The sequence below is a fragment of the Solanum tuberosum genome, unplaced genomic scaffold, assembly GCF_000226075.1.
Source record: "Solanum tuberosum cultivar DM 1-3 516 R44 unplaced genomic scaffold, SolTub_3.0 scf00251, whole genome shotgun sequence".
In the NCBI taxonomy this organism is placed as follows: Eukaryota; Viridiplantae; Streptophyta; class Magnoliopsida; order Solanales; family Solanaceae; genus Solanum; species Solanum tuberosum.
Genome location: NW_006239173.1, coordinates 56,901 through 71,231, shown reverse-complemented (window position 1 = coordinate 71,231; position 14,331 = coordinate 56,901). Strand labels below are relative to the sequence as shown.

At 37.4% G+C, this 14,331-nt stretch overlaps 1 protein-coding gene across 2 annotated transcripts in view; it reads right to left on the bottom strand.

Annotated features, from left to right (window-relative positions):
* The window catches only part of LOC102593173 (phosphoglucomutase, cytoplasmic-like), a 28,793-nt gene extending 14,912 nt beyond the window's left edge, over positions 1–13,881 (bottom strand). Inside the window, exons 1-8 of one of the 2 annotated variants that reach the window (XM_006357570.2) lie at positions 13,813–13,881; positions 13,588–13,676; positions 11,950–12,031; positions 11,145–11,200; positions 10,802–10,915; positions 3,058–3,120; positions 1,673–1,792; positions 1,484–1,584 (exon numbers count right to left, since the gene is read on the bottom strand). In XM_006357570.2, the coding sequence (XP_006357632.1) occupies positions 1,484–1,584; positions 1,673–1,792; positions 3,058–3,120; positions 10,802–10,915; positions 11,145–11,200; positions 11,950–12,031; positions 13,588–13,668 (617 nt within the window). In that variant the 5' untranslated portion in view covers positions 13,669–13,676; positions 13,813–13,881. The remainder of the gene's footprint in view (positions 1–1,483; positions 1,585–1,672; positions 1,793–3,057; positions 3,121–10,801; positions 10,916–11,144; positions 11,201–11,949; positions 12,032–13,587; positions 13,677–13,812) is intronic. The other variant, XM_015313514.1, reaches the window with a different exon arrangement.
* Between the last annotated feature and the right edge of the window lie 450 nt (positions 13,882–14,331).

Here is a 14,331-nt window from a genome sequence, read left to right as displayed (position 1 = left end):
GGACCATGCAAAATATAACATACGTCACGAGTGTGTCCAGGTTTATGACAATGACTACACTTGGATCGAGGTTTTCCAAAACGTTGTTTACTTGCGCGATTTCGAAGGAGCTCATTATATTCCTTTAGAACAATAGGATCATAACTGGGTGGTGGACCATGCAAAATATAACATACGTCACGAGTGTGTCCAGGTTTATGACAATGACTACACTTGGATCGAGGTTTTCCAAAACGTTGTTTACTTGCGCGATTTCGAAGGAGCTCATTATATTCCTTTAGAACAATAGGATCATAACTGGGTGGTGGACCATGCAAAATATAACATACGTCACGAGTGTGTCCAGGTTTATGACAATGACTACACTTGGATCGAGGTTTTCCAAAACGTTGTTTACTTGCGCGATTTCGAAGGAGCTCATTATATTCCTTTAGAACAATAGGATCATAACTGGGTGGTGGACCATGCAAAATATAACATACGTCACGAGTGTGTCCAGGTTTATGACAATGACTACACTTGGATCGAGGTTTTCCAAAACGTTGTTTACTTGCGCGATTTCGAAGGAGCTCATTATATTCCTTTAGAACAATAGGATCATAACTGGGTGGTGGACCATGCAAAATATAACATACGTCACGAGTGTGTCCAGGTTTATGACAATGACTACACTTGGATCGAGATTTTCCAAAACGTTCTCTCCTTCGTCGATTCTCCATAGACTGGTATGTATGCTGGAAACTGACAGAAACTGCTATAGTGGTCTGAAAATATTGGAAGCTGCTGGAATCTGCCCACAGTGGCCTGAAAATTATGATTTTACCGGGAACTTGCCGGAAACTGCCCTATAGTGGTTTGTTTTCGCCGGAAACTGCCTGAAAATCACCGGAACCCTAATTCCGGTGATCGGATCTGGAAAAAAACTGACTGGGTTCTGGTCGGAAATACTGGACGACCCCAACAGAAGAAAACTGCTCGAAAATAGATGACCGGAGCAGCACTCACGCGCCAACGCGTGACCAGATCTTGCCGGAAAACTTCCACCTTCGAACGGCGCGTGGAGGCGCGTGAGGGGCTGTTTTCCGGTGGATCTAATTGGGGTTCGGTCGCCTGAGCTTCCCGAGCCTCGTGATGGTGTTGTCTTTCGCACAACACCTTCAGAACGAAAGATGACACAAATCAGTCCCAACCGTCGTCGCCGGAATTTGACACGGTGACTTGAAGTTTCTCACCAATGCTCTGATACCATGTGAGAAATATATGGGAAAAATATTATTGAATTGTGTATCTAAATAGTTACATTGAGACCCTATTTATAGACACTACATTGGAATCCTTTTCCAACTAGGATTCCTATTCTTATTCCTATTCCTATTCCTATTCCTTTTCTAAGTAGGAAATACTTATTTCTATTCTAACATAAGCAATACTCGACTGAAAGCAGAAAGACATTTGTTTTTGCACATAAGAGAAGCATTCATACTTCAACAATTTCAGATAATCACTAGTTGAATCAAAAACGTCAACGTCAAATTTCCCCTTTGGACCCTCAAAGCTTGAGACACCTGTTGTAGATATGTCCACCTACATTCAAGTTGGGCCATATCAAAATGTTACTTCATCAATAAAATTAAGACTCAGGAAAATGTACTAGGGAAGCAGTGCATCTTACATCAGGCAGGCCCTCAGCAATCAAGTACTCCTTTATTGTTGTGGTGTTCTCATAGATCTTGTTTGTTATACCTTCCGGAGCAGGTCCACCATTTTCCATGTTGTACTTAATTCCAAAATCCTACAGGTGAATACATATGAGAAACTGTAGTCTTCAGGAAAAGCTGACAAAATTTATCACCTGGGTATTATAAACACTCTTAACAGGTATTCAAAACAAGATAGTCTAAACAATTTAATAAGAATTCTAAAAAATAACTGATAGGATATCCCACATTTATTTTATTTTCATTAACCATTTTCCCACCGAAGGTGTTGTCCTCCAAATAAAACACCTTTCGAGGCTACTAGTTATTTCAAAGGCATTCCGGACGCTCTAATAGGTATACTAGAACAAGTTTGGTCATAAAAATTGTTCAGTTTTCTCTGGAGTAATTTTCACTTTATTTGAAAATCAGTGTTTGGCCATGAAAATTCCAATCCAACTTAAAGTTGTATTTCAAATCTGGAAAACAGCTTAAACCTGATTTTTTATGACCAAAATATTAGTGAGCTTGTAACCTGTTCTCCAACTCATTTTTCACTTTTGAAGTTGTATTTAAGTACATCCAAGAACATTATTCCAAGTGTTCTTTGCAAAAAGTATAACCAAACACAACTCCAATTCCATAAATTCCCAAACAAAGGGATAAATATTTGGCTATGGCCAAACGCCTACTAAATAATCTGAAAGGAGACCTACAATCATTTCATCAACCATAATGTATTCTTCCCTGCAACATTTTCCCTCCAAATAATAAGAACATGTTTAAAGGGCATGTACATAGATGTCTGTTGTGTGTATATATTTATAGGTTCTTAATCAGCTGCAACAAAGGCACATTTCATCATGTCCCCTCCCCGCCCTCACAAAAAATAGAAAGTACATACGAACTCCCTAGAGAATAGAAAACAGAATGTGTAAGTTGTGTTTTTCATCTTCTTTTTTTTATAACCGAGAAATTTTTGTGTTTTTCATCTTTAAAAGGAAGATGTATATTTAGGCCAAACAAGCAATGAGAAAAACCAGTTCTCTATGAAAAGAAAATGGAAGCATACTAATTTTACAATTCTACAAGCTAAGGGAACGACCCTTAGCACGTAGCATGATTTTCAGGTCTCAGAGAATACAATTAAACTATAACAGAGCAAGGGAAAAGCCGTAAAGAGAAAAGAAAAATCCTACTTTTCAACTGTGAATCAAACATGAGCTGATAAAAAGACCATAACAACAGTTGAATCCTAGAATAGAAATTAAAACTTCCCAATTCAATAATAGGTTATCACATAATGTTGGAGAGATGCAGAAACAAAACATCAAAAATAAGAAAATATTGTTGGCAATACCTCATGAGGGCCACCTGGGTTGTGACTTGCTGTCAATATAAATGCCCCAGGGGCTTTAGAACCCTGTATTAAGTATGATGTATGTGAGAAGTATAGAGAAAAAATATCATTGAATTGTGTATCTACATAATTTAAACTGGACTCTATTTATGGACACTACATGACAATCTTTCTCCAAGTAAGATACTATATATAAATCATACTCCTATTTCTATTCTAACATTCTCCCTCAAAGCTAGTGCATACAAAACCATATGTACAGAAATTGCTACATATGTAATTAATACGAGGCTCAAAAGGACTGGGTGAAAATATCTGCAAGTTGATAACTCAATTCACAAAATTTTGTAACAATATCTCTGGAGAGTATTTTTTTTCTTTGACAAAGTGACAGTCAATCTCAATGTGCTTGGTCCTCTCATGAAATACCGACTTGATGTGATATGAAATGCCACTTAGTTATCACACACAAGTTCTATTTAACTGATTTCTCCAAACTTTAGCTCTCTCAGCAACAATTTATCCAAACTAGCTCACAAGTTGCTACAGTTACTCGATATTCTGCTTTTGCACTAATATCGAGCAACCACACTCTATTTCTTACTCTTCCAGGATACCAACCTACTAAAACAAAATATTCTAATGTAGAATGTCTATCACAAGGTGATCCTACCAAATCAATGTATTTGTATCTAACGATCAGGTCATGACCTTGATTTTTAAAGATAATCTTTTACCTGAAAATAACTTTATATATTGCAGAATGCGAACAATTGCATCATAATGACTATCACAGGAATAATCCATAAACTAACTTACAACACTCCTAGGAAAAGAAACGCCAGGTCTGATCACTATGTGATAATCCAACTTACCAACCAGACACCTATATCTTTCAGGATCACTGAGTGTCTCCCCCTGTGCTAGCAAGAGTTTACCATTTGAAACTGTAGGAATGCCAATGGGTCTATATCCCACCATTCATGTCTCCTCAATAATGTCTAAGGCATACTTGCATTGAAAAATAACAATACTTGATCTGAACAGCGCAGCCTCAATACCAAGAAAATACTTCAATCTATCGAAATCTTTAGTCAGGAAATGTTGAAAGAGCTTTAAACTTATGATACCATCTTGATCATTGCCAGTAATAACAATACCATCAATAAAAACCACCAAATAGATACATGGATTTGGAGAAGAATGTCGATGAATGTCGATGAATGATCAGCTTTCACTTTGAGACATGTCAAACTCCTGAATTATTGTCCTAAACTTTCCAAACCAGGCTCGAGAAGGCTTTTTCATACCATAAAGTGACCGGCGCAACTGACACACAAGGCTAGACTCCCCCCCCCCCCCCCCCCCCCCAAAAAAAACCAACGAAGGCAAGACTCCCCCCCCCCTCCCTGGAGCAACAGAACCACATGGTTGCTTTATATAAACTTCCTCTTCAAGCTCACCATGGAGAAGACTTTCTTACTGTCAATTGATATAGGGGCCAATAATCAGACATATGTTATTTTATCATGAGAGAGAAAGTATCACTATTATCAAGTCCAAATATTTGAGTATACCCTTTGGCAACAAGACGAGCCTTAAGCTGATCAATTTGGTCGTCCGGACGAACTTTGACGGCATAAACTCAATGCATTAACCCAACAACCAATGATAGAGTTACCTAAAGGAAGAAGAACAAGCTCACAAGTACCACTTGCATGTAAAGCAGACATGTCATCAATCATAGGCATAATGGAGTTATGACAGACAATGATAACTTAAAAGGGTATAAAGAGGGATAGTATTATGAGTGGACCATACACCTTTTCGAATCGCAATTGGTTGATTAAGAGGAGACAAGTCCACAGTAGGTCTAGGGTCGGGTGAGTGATGTGAATCATCTTATCCAGATGTTGGATATGGGCGACATGATAAGTCAGGAGTGGAGGTACTATGGACGGAGATGTAAAAGTAATTGTAGATTCCTCAAAAGTTGATACGGGTAAGATTGGTGGCACTTTGGATGGAGATGTAAAAGTAACCGCAAATTCTTCAAAAGACAGTATAGGTAAGACCTCACATATGTGAGAATGATCATGATCAGAAGATGTAAAGGTCGAGACTCAAAAAATGTGGCATCAGCTCACATAAGGTACCAATGAAGATCGAGTGAGAAGTAACGATACCCTTTTTATACATGAGGTAGTGGTAAGGTTTGAGTACGTTCTACCCTCCCCAAACCTCACTAGTGGGATTTAACTGGGTATGTAGTTGTTGAAGTTATGAACAAAACATGTACTCCCAAAGACACGAGGGTGAAGAGAGTATAGAGGTGACTGAGGAAACAATACTAAGGCCTCATTTGTTTTGATTAAGATTAAGGCCTCATTTGTTTTGATTAAGATTAAGGCCTCATTTGTTTTGATTAAGATTAAGGCCTCATTTGTTTTGATTAAGATTAAGGCCTCATTTGTTTTGATTAAGATTAAGGCCTCATTTGTTTTGATTAAGATTAAGGCCTCATTTGTTTTGATTAAGATTAAGGCCTCATTTGTTTTGATTAAGATTAAGGCCTCATTTGTTTTGATTAAGATTAAGGCCTCATTTGTTTTGATTAAGATTAAGGCCTCATTTGTTTTGATTAAGATTAAGGCCTCATTTGTTTGGATTAAGATTAAGGCCTCAATTGTTTTTATTAAGATTTAGACGTCTGAATCTGAATGCACATCTTAATGATTAAGATATTGTCTCTAGATCTGAACACCGATTAATTAAGACTTTGTTTTACAACATCCGAATGTACATAATCTATTTATATGTACACAATAAATATACAATTCAAATAAAAATTAATTAAATATTTAAAAAGAATTAACAACATAAAAACATTATTTGATTAAAAAAATGAAATACTTATACTTGCTAGTGATGGTGGAGATACTTTGTAGTGGTGGTGGTGAAGGTAATAGTTGTTGTTAGTAGCTAGTAATGATAGTTGTGACAGTGGAAGTGGTTGGTGTTGTGGTGACTATCATAATGGTGGTGATTAGTAGTGGTGTTGGTGGTTGTAGTGATGAAGTTGGTTGATGTTACTAGTTGGTTGTGTTGATGTTGGTGGCTCAAGAATGTCTAGTAGTTGATAGTTGGCAGCGGTACTAGTTATGATGATGGAGGTGGTAGGTAATAGAGATTGACCACAATGATGGTAGTGGTTGATAGTAGTGGTAGAAGTGGTGATGGTGGTGGTGGTGGTGACAAAAAAATGTATGGTGGTAGTTGGCGGTGGTTTAGTTGTGATGCTGAAATTTATTGGTAGTAGAAATTGACTATAGGGGTGATAGTGGTTGATAGTGGTGGGGGAGATGGCGGTGGCTACAAAGACAATGATGGTGGTGGTGGCGACAGCTACAGTGGTGGTGGTGGCGACAGCTACAGAGATGGTGGTGGCGACAGCTACAGAGATGGTGGTGGCGACAGCTACAGAGATGGTGGTGGCGACAGCTACAGAGATGGTGGTGGCGACAGCTACAGAGATGGTGGTGGCGACAGCTACAGAGATGGTGGTGGCGACAGCTACAGAGATGGTGGTGGCGACAGCTACAGAGATGGTGGTGGCGACAGCTACAGAGATGGTGGTGGCGACAGCTACAGAGATGGTGGTGGCGACAGCTACAGAGATGGTGGTGGCGACAGCTACAGAGATGGTGGTGGCGACAGCTACAGAGATGGTGGTGGCGACAGCTACAGAGATGGTGGTGGCGACAGCTACAGAGATGGTGGTGGCGACAGCTACAGAGATGGTGGTGGCGACAGCTACAGAGATGGTGGTGGCGACAGCTACAGAGATGGTGGTGGCGACAGCTACAGAGATGGTGGTGGCGACAGCTACAGAGATGGTGGTGGCGACAGCTACAGAGATGGTGGTGGCGACAGCTACAGAGATGGTGGTGGCGACAGCTACAGAGATAGTGGTGGCAACGTCAATGGATATAATCATAATGATGGAGGAGATAAGCATGGTAGTGTTTGATAGTAGTAGTTCGCAGTGATGGTTGGTGGTAGACGATGGTAATGGTGGTGGTGGTGGTGGTGATTATAAAGATGGTTAGTGATGGTGGCTAGTGATTGTGGATAGAGTGATTGTGAATATTATCCACACAAAAATGTCTCTTAATGATATTAAGACTCTGTTCTAGATCTTAATGATTAAGACCTATTGAAACCCATTAAGTACTTGAAATCTGAATGAGAACAAATGCACTGAATGATCTAATATTTTAACCATTCAGATTCAGACCTACATTAAGTGCAAACAAATGAGGCCTAAGATGTTTGAATTTGAATATACATTTGAATATTAAGATGTGGTTTATAGATCTGAACACTAAATAATTAAAGATCGTTTGTTTTTAATCATTTGAATATACATATAAAAATGTATATCAAAATTATTAATGAACATAATTAAGAGAAGTACAATCCTTGAATCTGAAATTAGCTATAACCATTCCGGGCCTCCTCCAGTGTTATCAAAGGCGAAAAGCGCAAAAAAACTCTAAGGTTTGTTAGGGTTTTAAGCGCAAAAAAACTCTAAGGTTTGTTAGGGTTTTAAGCGCAAATAAAGTGTGGGCTTCAATGAAAAAAGGCGCAAAGGGAGAAAAAAATAAAAATATATATGTCTAGTCCAAGACTAATATGTATAAACATGAATGACAAATATATGACCAAAGAAATTGAAAAAAAATTATGATAAAAGTAAAATATCAATTGTTTAGTGTCACTTCTTCATAAGAGGTTCATTGGCGAGGAAAAGTTTGCCTTAGAACCTTGATGACGACACTGAAGCGCACATAAAGCAAGGTGAAGTGCACAACACGTTTTGAGCCTCGCTTCAAGGCTTAAGCGCGCTTAAAGCACGCCTTTGACTACATTGGTCTCCTCCTCCCCGCCAACATAGTAATTTCAACGAGTGAACTGAACCTCCATTAAAAAAAATTAAAATCTCAAAAGCACCAGTTTCAAAGAAGAAAAGGCAGAAAATAGATTCAAGTTTGCACACATTTTTCTCTCAATCCCATACTCCACTCTACCACAGATTATAGTTGTTGGAGCCACCATTTTTTGTTGTTGGTCCACCATCTTCCAGAGGATTCACCAATGCTCTTTCCTAGACCATTTGTACTTCCAAAGGTTTCTCCATTTATACACGTGCCTTTCTATCCACTATCCACAAGACTCTTGAGACCTTGCAATCTGCATCACCACCTTCTTATTTGACAAATTCGGTGAATTTACAATGAACATATTATTATTATTATATTTGTAAACATTCATCCCATTGACTATGAGGAGTCGACGACAGCTGAAAGAGGTGAGATGGAAGTTGAGGAGTCCATCACCATGTCGATGATGTTCAAGAGATAGGGTTATAGATTAGGAGGAGAGAGGTTTAATGAATTTTAAAAATATAAATATAAAAGAGCGATAATAAAAGCTCTAAATGATTTTCAGACTCTATTCTAGATCTGATTGAATCAGATGAATTGAGACCCATTAAGTGATAAAAATTTTAAAAATAACAAATGTACTTAATGGAATGAGATTGAGATCTCAATTATTCAGATTCAAACCTTTATTGAATGCAAACAAATGAGGCCTAAATAAGGAATTTGAGTCAAAATGAAAGATGAGGGTATCTAATTAATTAAAAAGCCCCAAAAACACAACTAAACGTGAAATTGAATGAGGAGTGCGAGCAGCCTCGATGAGGTGCCTAATCTTCCTCTCTGCTACTCCATCCGTTGAGGGGTGTACAAGCTAGAAGACTGATGAATAATTCCTTGAAACTAGGTCATAAACAGTTGAAACTGGGAGGACATATATTCTACGACATCATCACTATGAAAGGTACGAATAGAGAAATCAAATTGATTTTGTATTTCAACACAATAACTCAGATGTATCATGAATGAAGCTACAAAATAACGAAATCCTAAGGTTGAGTTGATTCTACTATGAAGAATGACCCCAAATATCAAAGTGAACTAAGGAAAAAATAGACTCTACACAACTTTCAACACTACGTAGAAAGGTAGTGCAAGTGTGTTTCCTAAGTTTGCACAATTCACAATCTAATATGGACAGACTAGACAAACTAGGCACCATCTTTTGTACATTCAACAAACTTGAATATCCCAAACGTTTATGAATTAAGTCTGGAATCTATAACTGGACATGCTCGGGTGGGATTAGGAGAGGTAAGGCAGTAGAGGCCTTGTGATTCATATTCTACCCCAACCATCTGTTCCGTACGGCGGTCCTACATGATAAAAGAGTCCTAAAAAGAAATAATATGGCACGAGATTAAAAGAACAACCACGGACATAATGAACAGAATTTAAAGTGACAGAGGTTAAGGGGTTAGCTAGCCCAATTCCTTTTTCTTTGGTTTGGATCCCATTGGTTAAAGTAACAGCCAAAAGAGACGGTGAATAAACAATATTTGACAGAACTCAGAAGTGATTTATCATCGGAGATATGATCAAAATCGCTAGAGTTCACAACTCAGGTTCCAAGTCTGTGCAACTGAGGCTACTTGTGGAGATGTCTGCTTACTTGCTCGATAGTGAAAATACTCATTATATTCCTCTTCAGATAATTAAACTCATTGATGACATATAGTGTCAGCCTGAGCAACATGAGCATTCTTGGATGGTCAACCATGCAATTAATAGCATACTTCATGAGTGTGTCCCAGCTTATGACAATAACTACACTTAGGTCCAGATCTTCCAAAATGACCTCTTCATCAATGCTTTATGGATTCTGATGATCGATGTTTTGATTTCCTCATTAAGGATTTTGGATGAATCATACGACTTAAGCTTCCAATTCTCGTGTTTTTTGGAGCCAAAAATATCACACCCAAAAGACATCTTGTGAAATTTTACTTGAAAACAGCAAGCAATGAAGATCTGGTTGTACGAGAATTAAGATCTCACCGAAATATAAAAAGTGACTGGATCTTGAAGAAAATGGTATGGATCAGCTCAGAGTCTCCGCATGATGCTGACAGTAAAATATTTCTTTGAAAAATGGCCTAAAGCAGCCTGGAATCCTCGGAACAGTGTTGAAGTCGACGAAAACCTAGATCTTACCGCTGGACAGTGATCAAAATCAGAGAAAATTGGGTAGAGGATTGGATTGATGGAGCAACCCTACTGGAAAAAAAAAATCGCCGAAAATAAGCACGTGGATCTGACGTGCTCGCAGGAGAAGTACTTTTGGCGGTGCGTGAGTGCCTACGTGTCGCCTATTTTCAACAAATCTGAAAGGTATTCTGGACTCAATGGTGGTGTTGGAATTTGCACAACACTACCAAAAATTAATTTAATGCAGACAGCTGTGTTGCCACCTGAAAAAATGTGCAGTGATTGATTCTCTTTCATGGAAATTTGCACAACAATTAATTTTCCACTAATACTCTGATACTATGTAGGAAATATAGGAGAAAATATTACGTATTGAATTGTGTATCTACATTATTTACACTGAGCCTTATTTATAGACACTACCTGACAATCTTTCTCCAAGTAGGATACTACTTACAAATCATATTCCTTTTCCTATTCTAACAACCTATTATGTTGACAGATACTTGAAACAAGTAAAACTCACATTATTGAAAAGGAAAGGGAAATATGAATAAAGCAATCTGATGTAGCTCTAGAGGCAAAGTACTTACATCAGCCCCGACTCTCTCACGAACAACAGCTGATACAGCAGGAGTGGACAAAAGTCCATTTTGGCCAATCCAAACACGTCTTACTCCATTTGCTGCTGCCATTTTTGTAATGATCTGCAATGAAACAGACCAAAGATGTTATACTCTGAATTATATCCTTCAATTAAGACATAAACATTAAGCAAGTTAGGCATCGGGCCTCAATAAAAACATGAAAAAGAAACTTTGCATTTCAGAATGTCCCTTATGCATTTGAGAGAACATTTTTATATTTTTGATTGTGTTCAGGCAAACAAATAATGCAAAATAAAGAATTTCATAGGAAAAACTTGATTAATAGTACCTGGATAGCATCCTTCGAATAGTATCGGCCATCACCAGAAACCACAAGTGTAGCACCTGCACAATAAAAGTGTGATTAGAAGGGGCAAGACAACAAAATCATTCACTGACCCCCAAAAGGGGGATATATCTATGCGGCTGATCTATGTAGAAGGGTGGGGTTTCCATGCTACCAGACGCCTAGGTTGGAACTTTGTGTATATATGTATTATAGAAATATAATAAATACTAATTGTGCCACCCAGAGTAAAAGTTGAACATATGATGCCAGTGATGAAGAGTCAAATTTCACTATCAAAGGACGCGATTTCGAATCCCATTTGGTGCACTTTTTCTTTAAGCTTTCTGTAGAACTTTTTAACGTGATCTTTGTTGACCTTTTGTCTATTCTTAACTTTTGCTCACTTTCTTTTCTTCCCTTGTATTATTTTTTTTTGATAACCGGGAAATCTGTTTGTGACCCACCCTTTGGACCAATCACAGCCTTCTTCCCTTGTTATCAGCATAAAATATAAGTAGTTCCCTTTTTCGAAGTTGTATGTTTTGCAGTAAGTTGTTATAATTATTTCATTCTTTCGTTTGACCAATTTTTCAATATAAATCAAGACAAATAACCCGAAATGAAGCACAAAATTGATCAAACCGGCTAAATTTTTACTTTTATTTGGACTGTATAAATAGCAACACCATTACGTTCAAAGCAATGTGGCACCAAAACCTCCAAATCCCAGATTCCCCTCTGCTTCCAATACATGCAAGAAATGTAGAGGAATACAGCTAGACAATGAAAACATAAACTTCCTCACCTTCAACTCTGTCAGCTCCAAGTGCATTGAATGTTGCCTGAACAAAATTTTGCAAGTAATGAGGTTGTATGAACACCTTCACCTGAAACAGCCCAACCACTTCATGTTAGACTCAACAATCAAAAGCCATTAAGATAACAGCGCATAAACAAGCCAAGACTCACTATATGGACAATATATCATGCAGAACTACTGATGTCCAAAAGTTCAGGTTTATTAATGAGTCAGTCAGTCAGCTAACTACAATTTAAACTACCAATCTTACAAATATTCAAACAAAATGCAGAAAGAGCTGCAAAGAAGATGAACATAACAGATATTAATCTATTGTTCCAGCTTCTCCAGAAGAACCACATGAATGTTTGAGGCTTTCATCCTTACAGGAATGTGAAGGAAAACAAATTAGTAACAAGTCAATTGGCTAAAAACAGTAGAGTTTAAGAACATCACTGTAACTTTTGGTGGGTCTGTAATTGTGTGTCTGTGTGTGCTTTCTCTTTTTAACCACCCACTCCCTCTTAGTATAGCTCAAACTAGTCTGATATAGTTAAACATTAAGCTAACACCTCTTGTAAGGAACTATGTTTTGTTGACATAGTTAACACTCTTTTTGCTGGGATGTGAATACTCCCTCCAACCCAATTTGATCAGTGTTTTTAGCTTAGAAAAAATTTAATTTGACTAATTCACAGATATATTGAAGGAGATTTTATTTTTTTCCAAAAATAGGATTTTATGTTAGAAATTACCACATAAAGTACTACATAAATTGCATTTTTTCATCACAACAACTGATTCCGATATCTAATCTATGTCAGCAAGTTTAGATTCTAGGCCTTCCCAAGAATAAATAATGCTTAAGAAAAGAAAAAACTGATTGAGGACTGGAGAAAGCCATCATAAACTAATCAACTGCTCTTTGTCCTTAAGCATAGTTCATAGTGTTACTGGCAAGTAAGAATCTTACTTGATCTAATTTAAATAGCTTAGTTTATGTCCAAAGAAGCATGCATGAGGGAAAGACAATATTTTATTTTATTTTGATGACGAGAAATCCGTAGCCGCTACCATTTGGGTGCGCACAGGGTAAAACCCCCGCTCCTATGCAATAGCTCGCAAACCACATAGGAGAGGTAACCCGCACTAGGCAAGCCTGGTGCGACGAGCTCGACCCAGAAGGCAAACCCCTTGCTTTCGCTGGCAAGGGGTTTCGAACTTGAGACCTCCACATGGAAGTCCCAAGCCCAAACCACCGGGCCACCCCGAAGGGTAGGGAAAGACAATATGATCAAGTAATTTCTAAAAGACACTTGTCACACCATTTGATATTTTCATTTCAATTAATACAAGATCTCATTAGATTACAATTTATTCCTTAGATCTATACGTGCTGATTACAATTTGTATACCTTGATAAGTACTTTAACGAAAAGATAATAAGTGCAAGCAAATCCAATGAAAATTCGATTGAACTCGAGCAGCAAAAAAAGCATCTGGAAATTTCACTGAATCGGTGGAACGTGAAGGAAATAAAACCGTGTTCCACATAGATCAATTAGAAAATGTATCAAAGTTGATGAAAACATTTAAATTTTTATTTCGAACGAAGTGTTAGTTTGAATTTGCTTTCAGATTTACCTTCTTACGGAGACCGGAAGTACCAGGCTTCTGTCCTTCAAATGGCGTAGTTTCGACGCGAGAAACCTTGAAATTCGCCATTTTCTTCACTGGAAAACAGATCAACAACACACAAAATTAGCAGAAAACACAAAACGGAGAGATTCACACACATACAAGCACAAACAATTACATCTACATTGGATAAACGTACACCGTTAGAGAAAGATAGAGAGAGTTTCTTACATCTGAAGATTTGGAAAGATGAGTGAGTGATGGATGTGTGTGGAGCTTCGAAGAGAGCGATTCACTATTATTGGCGTCTATTATTATTTATATATAGTACTTATATTTAGTTAGTTTCCTAAATGTCGCACAAGTTCTGAAAATTACTTTCAAATACCAATTTTATTTTATTCAAAACAAAAATATATCTTAAGTATCAACATTTTGCTTTAAAAATATTAAATGAGTGTTTAACCACGTTTCATTATTTTATTTTATTTTTTAATCAAAAGATGATCTCATATCACAAAAAGAAAAAGGGAAATAGTACAACGACTTCCAACAATTCTCGTGAACTTTGAATAATTTATTTATTTTGAATTATGAACAACGTCTCGACAATTTACTTAACATGGATTAGAGGGAATAGTATGATTAAATAATGTAAGTTAACATTATGAAATGATGTATATATTATGGTTCTGCTTAAACTTGAACTAAACTTTTTAGATTGTTGTATTTTTTGAATATATAATTATT